General features: G+C 41.2%; 1 protein-coding gene across 2 annotated transcripts in view; it reads right to left on the reverse strand.

Moving 5' to 3' along the window:
• LOC137609610 (adenylate cyclase type 9-like) overlaps positions 1–18,686 on the reverse strand; it is a 29,654-nt gene extending 10,968 nt beyond the window's left edge. For both annotated transcript variants that reach the window (XM_068336745.1, XM_068336744.1), the window contains exon 1: positions 15,475–18,686. In XM_068336745.1, the coding sequence (XP_068192846.1) occupies positions 15,475–17,290 (1,816 nt within the window). In that variant the 5' untranslated portion in view covers positions 17,291–18,686. The remainder of the gene's footprint in view (positions 1–15,474) is intronic.
• Between the last annotated feature and the right edge of the window lie 2,088 nt (positions 18,687–20,774).

Below are 20,774 nucleotides of genomic sequence, written 5' to 3' on the forward strand. Positions count from 1 at the left end.
TGTCTGTGCCTGCAACCATGAGCCAAAAAAGTTTTTCCAAAAGCAAAAAAACAATTTCTAAAATAATATATTTCACACTCTCAGAAGGATTTCTTCATTCTTTTTGACCACCAGGACACTGCAACAGAGAAATGTTAATTACAAATGCAGACATATGGTCCACTTCCTTCTTTAGTTAATATGTTATTATTCCTGGCTTTGTCACACAGAAAGACACACGGAAAATTGACACACCCATAGTGCCTGGCACCTGAAATACATCTTGTCCATTGAGAAATCATAATTGGAACTGAACTCCCCTTCATATTTTTCATCTCTGTCTGCTAACACAGCGATTTCACGAACCACAACCACATCAGCATATGTGTGTGTGCGTTTGTGTGTCTGTAGGTAAGTACCATTGACTGTGTGCTTATCCAGATAATTCAACTGTCGGTGACGCTACAACCTTGTGCTCTGACAATCGTTTGCTGTAAGTAGCTCAGACAGGCCTGTCACATCCTTGCCGGTGTTGAGCCGCCCCTGAGGCAGCGCTCTCTGATACACACTCCAGCAAAGATCCCACAAATAACACAGGGATGAATGTACACAGAATGCATAGGGAGCAAACACTTGAGATAATTTAGAAGAAGAGGCAGAAAACGCAAACAAATGATCAAGTTGAACGCAAGTGAAAATATGAAGAGCTCAGAAACACCTACGCATCAGTCAAACACAGAGGGAGTGGGGGTGGAGGAAGGTGGCTTTACTGTAGTGGTATCAATAGCCAGGTGGATGAAGAATCAGTTGCAGGAAATTCAGGCGCTAAACAGCATTAGCAAAGAACAAATTCCCTGCACCACTGGTGCAGAATCAGGAAGCGCTAGCAGAAGTCTGTGATCGTGTGTCAAAGACAGTCCAGAGACAGCAACACTCAGGTAACAAACACTGCACTGATTTTATTAGTTTTCTGATCAAACAATAGCCTCCGTTAATAATGACTTACAAGGACTTGTGCTCATTGGCTGATGACGCTGCTTTCCCTCTTCCTTTCTCTCATCTTCTTCAGTTTTTTATTCAGCATCTCTAAATAAAACCTTACCAACCTCCCCAACCTCAACCAGTGTAGAACAGGTAATATACACATCAGACTGTAGTATTAAAGTCAAAGAGACAGAAACTTCCATTTAGAATGTGAAAATACAAAGTTATGATTTATGTAATGCAGATGATGTCATTTATCACATTTAAATTCATGATAAATGCAAATTTTATGTCTGCGATAAAAGCAGTGCTGCCTGCTGAGAAACATTTAAACTGCATAAAAGAGACCGAGTAAAATCCACCTAAACAGAATTCACTGGACTGTAAAGCTCTTTATTCTCCAACAATGTAACGGCTTATTAAAGATAATGAGGTCTTTCAAGGTAGATGATATGCACACTAACACATTAAAAAAGAAAAAGGTTAAAAGTTAGAAAGATTTAATAGTGTATGAAAGAACAATTGCTAAATATGAAAATGGACACTTATAAAAGACAATTAAAAAGTACACGCTAGATGTGAATACAATGTGATGTGAACATGGAGGGAACAAACCTAAAACAAATAAAACCCTCAAAGCTGGAGGAAACTTTGATGAAATGAAATCCGATGGTGAAGACATGACGTCAGCTGTGGCTTGTCCTCTCCATCATTTCATATTAGACTTTGACTTGCATCAACATAGACCTCTTCCTGGCTTGATTTCAGTGCTCTCTTTCTCAGATTAAAGGATCAGTGGCCATCCCCCTCAAGTGATAATGAGGCTGTACGTCAGATCGATCACTTCTCGTGCTCAGACAGCTCGTTTCAGGGAATCACTTCACATGGCAGATCCCTGACAGCCGGAGAAGAGCAAGACAAATCGACTTGCAGGGCCTTGCATTGATGCATGATGGGGCTAACTGTGTGTGCTTGCGTGATGGGGTTATCTGCGTTCAAGTGTTCACAATGTTTATGCACTTTTCATGGCCATTCTGGAATGATTTTTCGTCTTTTACAATCCAACCTTTTGGCAGCTGAAATTGCAGAGTTGTCACATGGAAAATTGTGGCTCTCATAAACTGACCTGACCAGCAGCTGGCTCCAGGATCCAACATCAACAGATAAAGCTGTGTTTGTCAGGTCTTTCTGCAGAATAAAGGAGGAAACCTTCATGCTGTGCACAGCAGCTGATGTCCCTCAACCCTTACCAGCTGCGTCTGACTGTGCACATGTCCATCTAAAAGTATCTGGGTGTCCAGCGGACTGAAAAGCAGATAACCTTTTCCCATGAGAGCCCTGTAACATCATCTCCCCCTTCAAGTCCCATTGTTCAGGACAGAAGAGGGTGGCATGGAAAAACAGCACTTGTCAAGCAAATAACACCACAGTGGTACATCCAAGCTCTCCTGGGACAATAGCCAGCCATGAAATGCTTTTTCAATGAGTCACATTTTGGGCCAAGTAAATGCACAAAATAGGTGGGTGTGACTCATTAATGGGCCAATAAGACACAGCTAATATATCGACACCATTGACCCTCAGCAAAAAGAAATGTTTTGCTGGAATGCAAAATAAAAAAAGCCTAGTAACATTAGGCCTGGCTGCTGACAGGCCACAATTTATCCTAAGACACATTATGGCCAAAACATTGGGATAGGCAATAAAAAGAAACAGTTTCAATATCATAAGAGGAGAAATATTTTACAAAATCCGAATGTAAAAGTTATTCAACTTTCTGAATTACATCTTTCAAATAGGGATTTTAAGAATGTTCTTACAAATATTACTATGCAGTCGGTGGTAATACATTTTCATAGATGATACGTTTTGATTTTTTTAATCTCAAAATAAAACTTTTTTTGAAATTCTCATCTCATGGTCAGTAGAGATGAAGGGAGAGCTAGAATATACGTACCTCTGGATAAGCGTGCACATACACACACACACACCCACGCACGTACGCACGCACTCACGCACACACATACGCACGCACGCACGCACGCACACACACACACACACACACACACACAGGTGTCTAGAAACCATCAGGTCTAATGGTCTGAGCAGCTCTCCATGCCAGTTGGCACCACCAGCCTTTTGCTCCACTGCCTCCCTGTCCTGGGGTACAGTTTACTGTACATCCCACTGCTGCTGGGAGGAGGACGGCAAGAGGAACCGGAGCAAACCTGTGTGACAGGCTGTTAACTAGGACTTAATTACTGCGGTGGTTCATAGAGGAGAAGAGAGAGGAACAAGAACTAAGAGATAGCAAAGATTTGGGAAACAAATCAGAAAAATTGCAGAAAAATTGCACTAAGGAGAATTCAAAAAAGAAAAGACGTCAGTGAGCTGAATGCTAATTCAACCTTTTTTTTCTGTGAGTGAACCCATTCAGTCACAAAACATGAAAGACACACATGCATTTTTCATATTGAGTCAAGAGGGAGTCGTGTTGTCATTTCTGACAGCAAAGGAGAGGCAGACGGTTGGTGTATGTCAGAGGGAGAGGAGCTGAACTTCTGCTCAGACCAGCTCACTTCTGAATCAATAGCCGAGTCTGAGAAGTGAGACAGGGTCGTGATATTTTGACATTTTATAGAGCTTTCCACAATCAAGAGACTTAACAGTTGACTAAAAGAACAAGAACATCAGATGTCTGTAAACTGATGAGAAACTCCGAGGTCGTAAACTCCTTGGCATCCGAGCAGAGGAGGACGTCAACCGCCACAAAACAGGGATGTGAGAAATGGCTCGTACCTTGTTATTCCATTGTTGAGACTTCTTTGCGTGACATTTATGTAACATGTCTGATTAGATGCCGACACTGCTGTGTGCATTTATAATTGTTTTGTTCGGCGTAAACAAACGCAAGCAGAGAAGAGAGGACTCTTTGTTGGGGGAGTGTGTTCACATTAACTCAATAAAAACAGGATAACAGAGATGAGACAAAGAGGGACTAACATTTGTCAAAGAAAAATGAAATGCAAACGTTATAGTGGACCGCAGTCAGCACATCCTTGGTTTACTTTGGTTAGGATATAAGAAAATACTTGAAACAATCAGCTTAAGCTTACACTTTAACACTCCCCCTTCAAATCCATCCAACTATTAACCAAAGGTTTCTTTATTGCACCCATGTTTGAAGAAATGTAAGCACCACTGCTGTTCTGGTGATTTAACGCTACATCTTTCATTACTGTACTTGACTTTGCTGATTGTCTGGCATTTTAGTTTCTGTTCAGTTTAACATCATGCATGAGTGAGAAAACAGCTTGAACTATCAAAGGCATTGAAACTGAGTTGTTTGAATTATTATCTTCTTTTCTGAGACAGATTTAAAAATTTGCATTTGCCAGTTATTATAGTAAGTGCATATTATTCCAGAGATGCAGCACCCTTTTTGATTTTTATTCAGAGCAAATTGATTGTTTAGTGTGGTCTTTGTGTAGTGTTTTTTTCTTGTGTTCATAAATACAGGAGTTCTTTAATAACTGTGAGTCATTTTAAAATGACCAAACAATGGCTCAAAACAGATGTATTGAATAATATATAGAATTTGCAACTCACTTAATCAAGCAAAACGCTCACATTAACATGTGCTCTGGGCTATGTGCTTCATGTTTTATGGAAGCAAGCATGTGGTGGATTTAAAGTGGTTTATAACTGGGAGATATGACACCACAAACAGCAGAGTTTTGTCAAATACTGTTTCCACCTTGAAGAATTTAATTGGATTAGCTTGCTGTTGGCTGCAGAACTACTTTGTGGAAACATTTGTTTTGCAAGATTTCGATAATAAACTATCTTGATTCTTTTGTGCATACTTCCTCAATTGGATCAGAGAAAGTCTGTCAGGATCTGGGCATTTGAATTAAAAAATACTGTAGTACTTATTTCCAAAAAAAAGTCACAGGTTCAAAATAATAGAAATACTCAATTTGTACTGGCAGCTGTTTCGATTGTTCTTGTGTAGCATTTTATGAATCTCATATAAAAATGAAGTAACAATTAAACTAAATATGTAAAATGAGGAGACTGGTGCACATTTACTTATATGGGCTTTAAAACACATGACATTTCAATGAATGTTGAAGATTCTGGATCCAGCAGGTGATGATAGATATCTGTGATGAATAAAGTCAACTGGACCTATGGGACAAGTGTGAAGACATTTAAGCCTCATCCTCGAGGCTTCTTCATTTCAGAACTGAAATAGAAGGAGAGAAGAAGCCTCTTGGATGAGAGCTAAATGTCTTAACCTTCATGTGAAAAAAGATGTCCTTTTTTATATTTACACATAAAAAAGGACTGCTTTGTAAATTTTGGACCCACTTGTGTAATTATATTCTGTTGTTGAGGTGGCTAACAAGTAATTGAAGCATAAATACTGGTATTTAGTGTAATGGACTGGATTCACAGAAAGTAAAACCTGGTACATACTTCTGCATCAATGTAGTGCAGCTGAACTAATACCTTTTTTTCACATCGCACACACACACACACACACACACACACACACACACACGGACCACACACACGCACTCATGCACAGAAATAACCCGCAGAGAACTCTTGAGTATAAAAAAAACTGATCTCATAAAAAGAAAACAGCAAGAGTAAGTCTTCCACTCCTGTACCTTTGCTTTCTCAGCATAATAGCTCTCCAGGTTCGGGACAAAAAGTCTCTCAGCTGTAAATCACAGCAAAGTAAAACCCAAACAGAGTCCCACAGCAACACGCCTCACTGAGGTCTCAACTATCAACGAATCAAGTCAATACTCTCTCTTCCAGTCCCTAAATGCTGTAAACATATGGCATAGGAAAAGAAACTCCATATTTGGCATGTTTGGATGGCCAATTTTCTCATCCTGGCTTGAATCCAGCTCCATCACAGCTCACTCAAAATGACAGTGGAAACACTTGACATCTCTCCAAAGTCTTTAGCTGCTGCTCAGCTGTGCCGGTGTCCTATCTGCTGCTGTTCTGTGTTCTACCTAGAGAGTCTCAGACTGCCATGGTCGACTGGCACAACAACAGATACACTTGACATCTCTCCAAAACCTTTAACTCCTCTCACCCTGGGCTTGCTGGCCTGCATTTTCTCCCCATTTTGTCAGTCACTCAACTCACTGTGTGTCTGTGCAGGAGCCGACATCCGTCTGTCTGCCTCATCTCTCTCCATGGGTTTCATGGGCTTCTCTCAAAGAAAAATCATTGCGGCTGACGTCATCCCAAAAGTGCAGAATCAGCGTCCATCTCATCTTTGTCACGCCATCTCTGTCAAACCCTCAATCCTTGCCTGTTCCTCTGATTGCTAATCCCCCCCTCTAATTAATTTCTAGTTGGAGGCTGAAACAAAACAAAAAGACTTTTGTTTGTGTTTTTTGAGCCTCTAACCAAAAATTTTAATTCATCACATTAAATTGATTCAACCAGACACACTGTTGACCTGACGCAATGAGCAGCACCCCTTATGCTGAACAGAGAGTCTGTGGTTTGGGGTAAATGATCAAAGCAAACAACCAGCACTGATAAATATCATATCCCTTTCCTGCTTTAATACCACAGACTTGGCTTACTCAACATTTTAAGTAATGGCATCTTCACTGGGGGGATGATGGTGAAAGTATGCTGGATCTTCTGCTGAGCACTGTGAACCTCTCTAAGGGCCGCTGATCTTAATGGCTAATTATACAGCAGGGCTAAACGAGGCTTTTATGTAAAAGCTCTGCTTCCACCTCAGAAACCCCTGAGTCACATTCTGCCTGAGATGGAGACGTAGCTGTATGCATGCTGATGGATGTTTGCACTGATGACCTGCATCTCTTTAAAAAAAGCAGAATTGACATATTCACTAAATGCTCTGTCAGAGTCAAAGATTTTTTTTATTTTTTTTTTGCAGCCTTTTAAGATAAGCATTTCTGTTCTCATAGTTGATTAAGGTGCCATTTGAAAAAACAGCAGAGGCAGCACTCCCACTCAACAGTTGCAGCATGAGACGGCAGCAAGATGGAGGATAGGAAAACAGACAGGGAGGCTGAGGGGCTGACATGAAGGGAGACAGATTGAAAGTGATAAAAGGATAGGGAACAACCTCAGTCATACATCTATCACATGCTTTTCACATGCAACCACACACATAAATACATGTCATAAATCCAAGTCAGCAATAGCTTTCAGGAGTGACAGCCTGAGGTATCCCTGGGGCTGTTAAGTGAGTGAAAGCTTGAGCAGCTGATGGCTGAAGGGGATGCAGGAAGAGCATCCTGCACCAAAGGAGCTGACAATGAGGCAGGGAGTTCATCTCACAAGAGAAGAGGACCAGCAATACCATCCTACAAAGCTGTGGCTCGTCATGAACACAGTAACAACACGAGGCTCCAGCCGACTGAGGCTCCACCACAGCAGACAAACGGTTCAGAAAATGGATAGATGGAAAATAATTGACGAACATTTGAGAATAAAATAATTAATAACAGAACAAAATAATACCAATACCAGCTTTAAAAGACTTAGTCAAGCTAAACAATATAGAAGAGATGCATTCAAAACAGAAAACAACTAATTTTCCTGTTAAAAAATGCAATAATCAATAACTATTCAGTCAGTAAAGTTTCTATAAAGTGACTTAATTTTGTACTTTTACTATGTACACAGGCCACAGCAATAAATGGTTTAACAGGATTCAAACAGCATAAGCACAAGGAAGACTGTTAAAGATTAAGCGTGAAAAATTATTTTTTAAAAATCTAAGAATAATATATGCGACACACAGGAGAGGTAAAGAGGACGAGCAAGGGGTAAGTCCAATAACTTCCCATTGAATTGTCTTGCTTTGCATTTTTAAAAATATAGGTTTCTTGATTTTTTTAAGCAAACACTAGCCTCAGACATTCCACAAATACTTCTAATGGTCTATATCACAGATTTGTTAACACTCAGGCATGCATTTATAGCACACAAATAATTCATTGCATAGAGGAAAACACACTTTACCTGTATATTACACACACACACACGCTCACACACATACATACATACATACTCAGTCAATGCTGGCTGAGTGCAGTAGCATGCTTCAAAGTGGACAAGCAACTCGTCATCGTTCCTCATTCATAATTCATACCACTTATTACACACACATGCACCCACGTGTACCGGATATGCACGTTGACGAGTCACCGCAACCCACCAACACTGATGGGGTGTGGCTGCTTTCATGGATATTTGCACAATCACCAAAAAAAAAAAAAAAGTGAGCGTGATTGCATACATGTCTGAGGGCGGGTGGACGTTATTGTACTTGTCACTGTAAGAGTGAGCTCCATCTGTCAGTGTCAGTGAAGGCTGGAGTGCATCTATCACAGGGAGTGAAGACATCTCCTGTAACCTTGATCACACTGGAGAAAAGCTTTGGACGCATCAGTGACTCATGAGAGGAATTTATCACCCGATCATCTGCACAGCAACGAGAAAAAAGTCCCAAGCCTCAGCTCTTTGAGGCTTAAAACACAACGTGACAGTCGAAATTTTATCTGAATAAAGTCAGTTTGGCGCTTTTCTTCCAGTCGGACCACCAGTGTAAAGCTTACCCTCAACCGTGTTCACAGCCTTGTGCCAAGGCAATTAGCCTTGGCAGGCCCAGCGTGCATAGCTGGGGTAAATGTGTGTCTGTGTGTGTTGCCACTTGCTATGATTGCAAGCCAGTTGGAACAGGATGAATTTCGAGGGGTCAAATCTAATATTTCTGCTTCACTTTATATTTATCTGTTTCTACTCTCTCATTATAAGCCTCTTTATTGCAAACACCTTTCTAGAATTCTTTTCATCACATTTGCAGGAAGGGAGATCTCAGAAAAACTGTGAATATGCTCACAGTGCTTGATAACAGATTGGCCTGTCATATGAAATGAAGGAGAGAGCAGCAGGACAGTTCTGTTACAAAACCCCAGCTGTGCTGAAGAGCATTAAATCACACTGTGAAGTAGCTGTAGACTTTGTAGCTTTAAAGATAAGAAACTAAGATGTTACATAGCCCACAGATTGAAAACTCCAGCCAAATCTCCACAGAGTTATGGGCTAAATAAATAAGAAATAAATGTAAGTATCTGTCACATGACTGCACACAGCAGAGTAATGCATGGTTTCACAACATTAGTTTACCTCCACAAGTTTAATGGGGGTTAATGGAGTGGATGATACATGGAGCGTCAAAGAGCATTACTCTCACATTTCCCCAACCCAGATGTCCCAGATAATAAATGAATAGATTATTTATTTTTAATGATTGCGGACGTAGTAATGTATCATAGATAAGACTCCAATCACAGACCAGGTCTGCCAAATAAAGAACGTTTACACAGTTAGATATGTGTTATTTGATGACTCATATTTGAATGAATCATTTTTTATCGTTATTAATATTTTTTTGATTGATTGCTTATTCATTTAGTGTAGAATAATGCTGGATTGAGAGTTTAAGATCAAAACCCTAAGTCAATTCTTTGATGTAGAGAAATTTATGAAAAACTTACAGTAGAGAAGCTGAAACTAAAGAAAATTTAATGTTTTTACATGAGAAACATTTCTGTCATCAAGCCATTAAGGCAAACTCATTAACATATGATAGTGGTAGATGCTTTCAAAATATTTTCACATGCTAGAAAATATTTTTACCTACATTAATTAAACTGGTATTTAAAAAAGAAGCTGTACTATTTTAATCACATTAAATTATTACCATCTTCAAACAGCATATCTCCCAGACATCCTCCAAAAGAATGTGAAAGAAATAGATCAATATGAGATTTCATAAATCACGACATGAAAACAAACAAAATATTCAACACCCAATATTTAATTTATCTGTTAAGTCTGATGAAACTAGGATTGTAGTCAGGTAATGAAATACTGAAGACGACACTCCCATCCCAATGTAACCCTAACCCTAACAACATCATCCTGTTATAATGCATCTTTACTGCAGCGCTGTAAAACATTGCTTCGTAAGCAGCATCACAATCCATAGAGACTACCTCCATGTATTTCTGACAGCCGAGAGGTCACCTGAACCCTGAACTGTCTGCAAAGCCACTGACACAGATTTGCTGTTTGTGCATGTTTAATTTGCTGTATTAAATTGCCCGCTGGCGTCTGAACAATGTGGAAAAGTGTGTGCATGACAATATGTTGTGTAGCATGTCCTACATCGCATTCTGCAGGACCTGCCACTTCACCTGCATACACGTCTGGCTCTTTATCAGACAAACAGTGGTGTCAGGCTCTCATCCTACCCCCCCACCCGCGGGGGGTCATTTCATTCAGAGCAGACAGAAGCAGGACGTATCAGCCCTGTGCCAACTGGGCATCTGTCACCAATATGGAGGGGGGGGGGGCGTCTCACTTTCCAGCGACACTTGTCGTGATGAGGTGGAGCACAACAGGAAACACAAATGTACAGATGGAAATCTCCAACAGTATTAGCTCAATTATATTAGCCTACTAGGCCACGCAGATTACATTATGTGCAGCCCTTTGGATAAACATATTTTCTGCTTTTTTTTTTGTGCTCCTGACTGATAAACTCATTACGCTCCCCTTCATGGAAATCTTTTGGCATTACTTGCTGAGCCAAAGTAGTGAGGGATGCTCTTGCTTAGGCTCAAATAAGTGCAGGTAGTTCATTCCAGGTGAGCAACCTAACCGACTGGAGCTATAAAATACAGGTACCCACACATGACAGACTTTCAGTGATCCAGACAACACAGCCACAAATTTGCCTAATGCCACATCTGCAAAGTTACTTGATAAAGACAAAAATAATTCATGTTAGATTGTCTACCATACTGTGCTAGAGCGTAATGTAAAAAACAGATCAATATTGCACAACACAACAGAGGCAACGTGTTCCCAGCATCTCGGTCACAAAAAACTATAGCAACAATTTCCCCCTTTCTTCTTTGATGACAATTAATAACAGGCCTGTTCTTTTTCTTACTATGTGAAAAGGGTTCTGCTCTGGATGGAAACCTGACGCAGTCCAAATCTGGAACGCAGGCTACCAAACATTTGCCCCCTGCTCCAGCTCCACATCCTCAGCCCATCAATGCAGTGAGCCACTCCACTTTGCAATCAACCACCTTGTCTTCTTACAGTAGGGCTGCATACTTTGTATGCATACTGATTTGGACCCAAGAAGCGGGAATTAAGCTGAGGATTTTGATTGCTGGAAGGGTGTGTGTGTGTGTGTGTGTGTGTGTGTGCTGTATATATATTAGGGTGAAGAAGTCAATTTGTTTTGTCAAGTACAGTGTATAGATGTGACAGCAGATAAACACTGCACTTAAGGTGTGAAATCCAGAGCCTTATGAGCATACACAGCCTCACTTCTTTTCCTTGTGATTAAGAGTAGAGCTCGCTGGCTAAATAATGTGGACTAATCTAGTCCAGCGCTGTTTTTTAATATTAATCCACCAGAACCAAGTCTCAGATTACAGAATCGGACCACAGTTAAGGATAACTCATCTGCTTTATCTCTCGTGTTCTCGCTTGTCTTCATCTTTCCATCGCTGCGTCTTTGAATACAACCTCCTATATTGTGGTCAAGGTCACAGGCAGCCATAAGCTATTTTCAACTCAGCCTCAAACAAACACTGTACGCTTTCCTGACTGACAGCACATCCCTATGGTATTGCATTCACATGGCGAAGGAAGGCATGTAGGAGTGTGAATAAGCATGCGTGCAAGTGAGTCTCTAAAATGCACAAATAGTTCTCCTGGTAACAGAGTGTGAAGCAATAAGGCCAAAGTGAAGAGGCACAGAGCATTCATCACTCAGGCTATTTGAAGCTAAGTTCTGCTCTGTGCTTGAATCAATTTCAATGTCGCTAATCGATCATAGTTATGAGGGCTTAGATGTGAAAAAAGAAATTGTACAAATAGCATGAACTAGAATATACATTATCATCTGCTTTCTAGCCAACACAACCCCTGGCTCTGGTCGATTCTCTTTGATATCATCATATGAAATCCTCTCATGCTGCCCCATTATGAAGAAACATAGTCTTGACAGCCTCATTAAAGATAATCAATATCATTGCTGTGATAAAAAACAACCGGTAGAGGTCGGCATCGGCATAACTCCAGGTCAGCATAGATGGATAATGATCGAGAGGGAGAACATTGATCACTTCAGGCCAAGAGATTAACTAACCTTAGCTTATGAATTATCCTGATGGCAGAAGAGAAACGAATAAGTCAGAAAGGGATGTACTGTACTCAACTACAGGGAACAGCTCTCATCAATAGCTGAGCTAGAAAAGGTCAAACCAAATTTGAGAACATAGATTTTAATGTCAGGCTGAGGAGAGCATTAGACATGAGGAGCATCACACAACCCAATACACAAAGAGCCTTCAGATGCTCACATTAATTAGAGTTATACCATCAGTGTTCATTTGGCTCATTTCACATAGTGTTTATTCATTCTAAATGGGTTTTAAAAAAACCCCAACCAGCCAAATTTACAGCAGAATGAGTTGAATACGTACATCCCAAAGAAAACGCAGTCTCTTAAACATCCAGTAATTTGTGTTTTTGGCTGCCAAGTTGGGTTGGACAATAGGAAAAGCATCCTGATACAAAATGCAAATTGTTATCTAAGAGGATGGGCAATTTTGGGCAAAAAAAAAATGAAAGAAAAACCCAAATCTATGGTTGTAACAGATCCAGTCTTAAACTGTTATTACAGGGCAAATGCCTTGATTGAGTTACAGTGAACAGTTGGGCCTCTGTGGTATGGGTTCTATTGATTGCCATTCTAGTAACATAATACGTTCAAGATATGAAAAAATACTGACTACAGCAACTTTCATAAAGCGTCATATATTTCAATACTTTTTCACATTAATTAGAATAACCTGCTGTAATATTAGACTGCTACAGGATTAATTAGTAATGGCCCTAAAATAAATAATTTTATCAAACAGCTAACAATTTAATTTCCCCTGGAGACAAATGCTGATAGGAAGAGAGAACCATCAACAACAAGATAATAGGGACACACTTTCTTGTTGGGCAGCTGCCATAATTCTTTAACAAGTACAAAGGAAGGACACAGGCAGGTATTTTCCAGGGAAACAGCCAATTATAGCTTCCATTTCCAGTCAGGAAAACATACAATAACAACTTACCATAAAAAGATCTGCATCACATGCAGTGCCTTGGACACAAAAAAGAGAAAGAGAAGAGACAATCTTGGCCAGAGCTATTCAGGTCATCATGTTATATCCTTCAAACTGGTTGTGATGTTTTTTTCATTACTGATTATACTGATTTCAACTGTTGTGAAAAAATACAAGTGTTTTTATTACCTGAATGTTACTCTTGTTTATCAGATTCATCCATTATTTCCTATGCAAATTATTACTAAATATTCATTTAATTACACATTATATTTTAAGTTACAGTAATTAATGTATTAAGCTTCTCAAAAATGTGTTTTTTTACGCTTTTCTTTTCTTTTCTTTTCTTGTCTTGACTCTCCTTAAATCCTTAGAAATAAAATATTGACTTTTTATTTTTTGGACACAAGCAAAGATTTCAGATTTGTTTTTGGGAGGTTTTTAGAAAGTGTTGCAAGAATTATTCATTAATTTCCAATGCCTTGTAGACGTGACAATTAATAGATTAATAAGAAGAATCATTACACGACGAAAGACTCACCCAAATAATCATTAGTGTGAGCTTCAAAGCTAATTTTGGTGTAGTCAAGCTGTTGAACAGCAGCAATTAATCACTGGGATGTAAACAGCTTCTCCATGTGTTGCTAAAACCACAGGCCTCAGGTCAGCGGTGAGGAATCAACAGGAAGCAACTGTAGCAGGAAACTGACCACACAACCACACACACACGGCTGCACGTCATGTAATCCCATTACAATGACTCACTGGAACGAGACTGGAAGCTGTAGCAAGAAACTTCAAGCATGTGTGCCATCGGGATGAGATGGCAAAACGTCTCGGAGCGTGGGCGTGGCTTTTTTAAAGGATGAGAAAATCCAAAAGGTGTGTGTGAAAATGACTAAAATAAAATAACAACAACAAAACACTATACACAAAGCAGGTGTACAACAATCGCCAGCACAAGTCAGAGCAATTTACTTGTGAGTTGGGTAACAGGGTTCAGACCAGGACAGGACCCATACTAGACTGCAGTGGTATCCAAGTGATTAAAACAGACTGAGGCAGACACTCAAGGGAATCCACGACACAGGAGAAGTCATTCCTGACACCCGGCTCTCTCACTGGGACAACAGATTAACAGAGAAGGGAATAAATCTTGAGGGGGAAGTGAGCCTGTGATGGACGCAAGAAAGGAGTGGGGTAGATAAGGGAGAGGAAGAAAACGGAGGTTGTACGGATGTGGATAACACATTTATCTTCATGGTAAAATGAAGAAAAGAGTGAGTGGCATGGAGTGAGTGGTAGTCACTCATTAATCCGACAGATGAGGGGAAAATGCAGGCCCATAAATCACTCCTGAGGGCTGGTAAACAAGCAGTGCACCGGTTCGTTCTTTTTCCATGACCGGTCACATCAATGATTTCCAGGCTAGAATAATACAAACCTGTGCAGAGTCCCACAGGAATTTCTTGCCTACTATGTGTAGAAGCTTTGAAGGATGCATTTTCTACTGAATTAAATCTCAAATTGTAATACAAAAAGGCAGATAAATACCAGGTAAAAATATATCATAGACATTAAGTCAACATTTAATTTGACTTGATTTGCAAAAGTCTCAAATAAACGCTGCAGTCGAGTAGTTCGGATGCAGAGGAAGGAGATGACAAGATTGAGAGGCAAAAGATAAAGCTGCAAACAATTCTCTATTCTAGTGCGAGACATTTGTGTTAAGATGTAAACCCATTCCTGGTGCTCACGGCAAAGTTAAGAGAACAGCACATATTGGGGGCGTCTGAAGGAGAACAAAGAGTCAGTAGAGACTGGGTGGAGGAGGGGACGTGCAGAAGATGGCATCTATCTGTGATACAGTCACATGCTGATAACACCACAGAGGACACTTGACTCACACTGACTCAACACTGCCAGCCCATCTGTTTCGGGTACAATGCACGATGCTGAATCCCAGCGCTGACCTTGACAAACGCAAATGTTCCCCTCCCACTGTTTTAATCAACCTGTGGTGAGAACTGTTCACACACTGACTTAAATGGACGTTTCTTGGCGGTGGAGAGTCATTACAGGACATTAAATGCACACAAATGTTTGTGGATTCATGGGAAAACAACTGCAGCATGAATTCATATTGCTGAAAATCAGTTAAATGGTTTGGGATTACCTGTTTTTTCAATGCAAGTTAAAACCATGAAGTACTTATTATAGACATAAACATGACCGAGGAAAAGCGAACACATTGACAGCTCTTCTTTTGCTCTATTTTCACACCTACCTTTGAGCTGATCAGCCACTACGCTCTGGCCGATTCTCTCAACGACTTGTCCATTTTCATGTTGGTAGCGATCATCCAAGAAGTTAGCTGTGGCCTGTGAAAGGTGGACTTTTCCAGCCACTCCCAGCTGCTCCATCAGGTTGGCGAAGTTGACATCATTTGACCAGACATCAAACTTGAAGCGTTTCATGCCCAGGATACCACAGAGTACAGTCCCAGTATGAACACCCACCCTCATGTTGACCATCTCCCTCTTCTCCTGGCAGAACTGCTCAATAGCCTGAATCATGCCCAGGCCCATCTCCACGCAGCAGTAAGCATGGTCTGGTCTGGGTTCAGGACAACCAGCCACACAGTAGTAACAATCTCCTAGAGTACTGATCTTCTCACAGCCAGTGAGCTCACAAAGTCGATCAAAACGACCAAATAAATCATTTAGAAGCCCTACAAGGGCGTGTGCAGATTTGTTGGCAGACATTTTTGTAAAGCCTACAATATCTGCGAAGAGGATGCTGACTGGCTCCATTCTTTTCATGTTGAAAGGTCTGAAGATGATCTGGCCTCGGGGGATGGACGTTTTCTTTCTTTTGTTGTTTTTAGGGCTGGAGATGGCAGCAGCTGCACCACTGGTGGAATACCGTTTAACAGAATTGTCACCAATTTCCTCGTCTCCCTGCTTCATCAGTTCATCTGCGACGATACGGGGCATGACAGAGTGGATCATTCTCTCCTTCAAGGCTTTTTCCACCTCTAAATCTTTGCCGTGCATGATAGCTTGTCCCACTTTAAGGAAGGTGCTGCGAGACCGCACCTCAGACATGATGAATAAATGGATGCCAATGGCATGGGCGCACAGGTGGAGCAGAGCTTTGGCTGGACCCAGCCAACTTAGGGTATCCCAGTCTGATTGGATGGATAAGGTCCAGTTTTGTCCTGCCTGTGTCAGGTGCAGCCAGCCTAAACTCTCAAAAAAGACAGAGTAGAAAGACCCAAGCAAGACGGAAGCATAGAGGCGAACATGAAGTACACTGTACAGCAGCATAAGTACCTCGATGCAGAGGGAGAAGGTGCCTACAGGAGACAGGCAGGGGTAGAAAACACTCTCTCCCACAGGTTTTTCATAAGAAAGGTTGTAGACAGGTCCCATGCCACTGAACTCCTCCACTTCCAGTACAGGAATAGGAGTCTCTGGGTCCCTCAAGCTTGTCGTCTGGATTTGGGGGGCAAGGGTAAGGGTGAAGGTGACAAGGATGAGCAGCAGCGATGCCTGGTTGTAGCAGCGAGAATAGAGCTTAGTAAATGTTAAAATGAAGAGAAGGAGGCAGAAAAGGAGGAAGGAGGCGGTGGGGATGAGAAATGTAGTCCTATCACATCGGGAAGGGTTGATAGCAAAGTATAATCCCCACAGGAGACCAACGGCAACCAGGTAGAGCAGCACATAGCGGAAGCGCCGCTGAGTCTGTGGGAAACACCGTTCTCTGCAGGCCTCCTCCAGGATTGAAGAGTCGAACTTGGGATCCCAGAAATGACCAGCAGATCTCTCAAAGAGCTGGGGCATCTTTTTCTGGGAGCGAAAGCTCTTCATCGCCGGCCTTCTCGCTGCAGACTCCCCAGAGCTGCAGCTGGAGGAGATGCTGTACTTGCAATGCTTGGACCCTCCGATGAAGCCTGCCCCTATTGAACCTAGCGGTCCACCACCTCCATGCTTGTGCTTGACACAGCTACCAATCCTCACTGAGACGCCTCCGTCTCCGCTTGAGTCACAGCTCACCTCTGTGTTGTGAGGCAGCAGTTGCTGATGTTGTGGGGACGCCATGTTGCTTTTTTTAATCCAATCTAAAATCAAAGGTTTGGCAGAACAGGCACAGTTATCTCAAAGAAAAGCATGGGGCTGCACTTTGTCCACAGGGGGGATTACTATTTACTCTTAAAAAGTGAAAGAAAAACTTTCTCTGAGAAAAATCCTCCCTTGTTAACAACACAGTGGCTGTGGAAACACCTGTAGACTTTCCAAAGGTCTTGAATAGCTCGTCACTGACCCTTTTGACGTCAGTCACAGCATTCCTCCTCATTGCCGTCTGTTTTGACGCACTTGACGCACCAAGGTCCACCGTCTGCCTGCTCGGTTTACGCACAACTGAAGCACCATTTCACAAGCTGGAAAGCAAAAAAAAATGAAGGAACTCAAATTTAAAAAAAAGCGTGTATGCGTAAAGATTCCTTATTATTCTAAGAATGACTACTTGAAATGTGTTATTGCGTATTTCCTTCAAGGGCTGCGTTCGTTTTAATTTTGATTACGGATACATTATCATACTAGGTTATTCAGTTGTTGTTTTTCATCCACTTAATTCCATAGAAAATAAAATCTGTGTTGCGAACGCTTTCAGAACTTCACCTCCTTGTTGATCTGAAATTTTTTCCCCCCACAACACATTCTCTGTCTGGTTTACTTAGAACTTGTGTTTACCGTGTTTTGTTTTTCTTTTAAGGCGCAGACTAGTGCATTAAAGCACATATATCTGTTCATTATCTTTAATTTGCATCAAGACACCCTTTGGGGCAGGGCCGAATTGAGAACATTTCAGAACGAGGCACTGACTTAATCTCCACAACCCGTGAAGAGCGTGTCCACGGAGGTCTGCAGGAGATAAATAGACGAGATACGACGGACAGAATGTCCCAGGAAATTACGAGATCATCCGCATAAAAAAATCATCACAGACATACAGACACAAAAATAGAATTACTATAACCCGGTCGGTTTCTGGTCCTGGTTTCTTGTTCATAGCGCAGCTCTGAGTCCACTTGTCTACTTCTTTTCTCTGAAGTTTGCCAGTCTGTCTTCTAAGTGGCAGACGGCTCAAGGCCCAAGAGAGTCGGGCTAATTAAAAGGTCTTCCCCCCCCTCTCCACGGACCCACCACCTCCACGATCCCACAGGTCAAAGCAGCGCGCTGATGTCTCCAGAGCCGCTGGAACCAAGACGCGCAGGGCGCAAATAGAGGTGTCTTCATACCGCTGAATTATTCCCTTCTAATCCACGACAGATATATTGGATTAAGGCAGGTGCATCGTCCATTTCATTCCACGTATCGCCCACGCGGAGATGAGAGTCCCTCCTCCGTTGTCTGGCCGCTGACAGTCCGCGGCAGCAGCTCCACCTGCAAGAAATGCTATTTGCGCTATCCAGGCGCGGTGCGCAACGCAGCGGCCACCATCTTCTGTGCGCCGACAGGACTCCAGCTGTGAGGAGTGTGTCTGTGTGTGTGTGTGTGTGTGTGTGTGTGTGTGTGTGTGTGTGTGTGTGTGTGTGTGTGTGTGTGTGTGTGTGTGTAATATAAGAAAAGAATAAGATGTTTTCCGCTTTGTCCTTTCAAAATAAAACCCTGTGTAGAGACTATAAAAAGGCATGAAATTGCAAGATTACTATACAAGCTACATCCCATCATTGGGTAAGTTATACGTTTGGTATCATTAGACCCCAAGAATGATGAGACCACATTGTGTTTTTGCCTCATGCCAAATTAATTACCACGTAAATCCCTGTTCCTGGAAACGTAATGTTTGTACTAATATTTTTGTGATGATTTATCAAGAAACCCGGATTTATTCTACGTCAGTTTGTCTCAGAAACATTTCGGTCATGTCATAACACAACCCCCCCCCGAAAATACATTTCATCTTCCTCATTTAGATATGAGTTTGATTCAGTTGCTACAATAATGGAATATGACTTACACTATCTGTGAATTTCAATTAAGCGGTCCAATTTTCCTAACTCCCCGTGACCCACTACAGTGGATTCAGCGGCAGAAAATGAATGAATGAATGAATGAATGAATGAATGAATGAATGAAAATGTGGAAAGGTAAATTATAGACCACTCTTAAATTTTGGATATGCTTCAAAATGTGCTCAATTCTTCCTTAGCCCAGGATTTAATTTATGGAGGACCTGCAGAACCAAAACTTACCATCGAGTGACTTGTGAAAACATTATTCCTAGTTTACTTTAAAGTTTTATTTAAATTTTTGATCTTTTTAATTGAATTCAGTTGTATTTCCTCTCTGTGGACGTTTAAAACGTTTTGCATCTTGTGTCTTCATCCAAAAACGTACTTCTTTAAAAAAAAAAATTGAGGCCTTTAATTTTGAAAAACATGTCCACGCTTCCTTTTTTCAGTTCATGCGTACTTGACACTTCTGTCTGAGCGCTTGACTGGTGGGGGGGTGGGGGGACGCGAGGAACGCGCACGACCTCGACAAAGAAAGGTAACGGGCACGCGGACGGGAGAAACCTTATTTGACCGCTAGAAAATTTTGGATCACATCAAGAATGTATTCATAATATTCTATGAAGACAGTCAGCACATTAAGGAATACTAAACTGTACTGCAGGCAGTAATATTCCAGCAGCTTTGAGAATTATCAATGGAAATAGTGAGTTTTTTAGGGATGTGACTGCAAAATCCCTCAGGATGCACCGCACGGTCCAGTAGAACCTGCAGAAATGTTATTTTGTATTCAGTGGCCTGAGAGAAATACCAAACAGCAGCCCTGTGCCGCACAGAATATAGAAAGAATCCCCTGAGGCATAACTTCCTGCCATCCACCGTACAAACTACAGTCTCTCATGTCGTTTTTAAAAGGAGTGAAAACGTTTCCTTTCACCTTCACCAGTGTGTGATGTAAAGCTCTGGGTTCTGGGAAAACTGCTAGTCAGAATTATTTCATGTAACATAGAGAAACAATTATACAATTCACATAAAAACTGAAACTGGAGGATGATTCTCACATACATCCAAAAGTATGTACCCTCCATCTACCACACACCTCTCCCCTTATCCAGTTATGACAAACCGCTGGTTCATTGCAGCTACGGGATAAAACAATATTTTCAAACTGAAAATGAAGAGATTAGACCATGAGAATGGTCCACCACATAGGCAGACTGGTGTCATACCTGAGCCAGATAAAGAAAAAAAAGAGGAAATCAGATTGGAACAGGTTTAATTTCTCTGGTTACTGTGCCAAAGGTTTACTATTTATTCAGTCAGAATTATTTATTCTTGATAATCAATTTTCCAAATTTAGGACAACATTAATTTAAATTTTATACCAAAACAGATGAATTAAAAGCACTTAAATGGGACACATCCATTCCAGATCTAATTCATATTGTTGAATAAGTCATATTGAAGTATACCAAAAGCACAACACTACATCATTAGCCCAAACTACAACCCCACTTTAAACGGTCATGATGAGTGTTAGTGGTCTTGTATGACGTTTTACACTT

The sequence above is a fragment of the Antennarius striatus genome, chromosome 16, assembly GCF_040054535.1.
Source record: "Antennarius striatus isolate MH-2024 chromosome 16, ASM4005453v1, whole genome shotgun sequence".
Lineage (NCBI taxonomy): Eukaryota > Metazoa > Chordata > Actinopteri > Lophiiformes > Antennariidae > Antennarius > Antennarius striatus.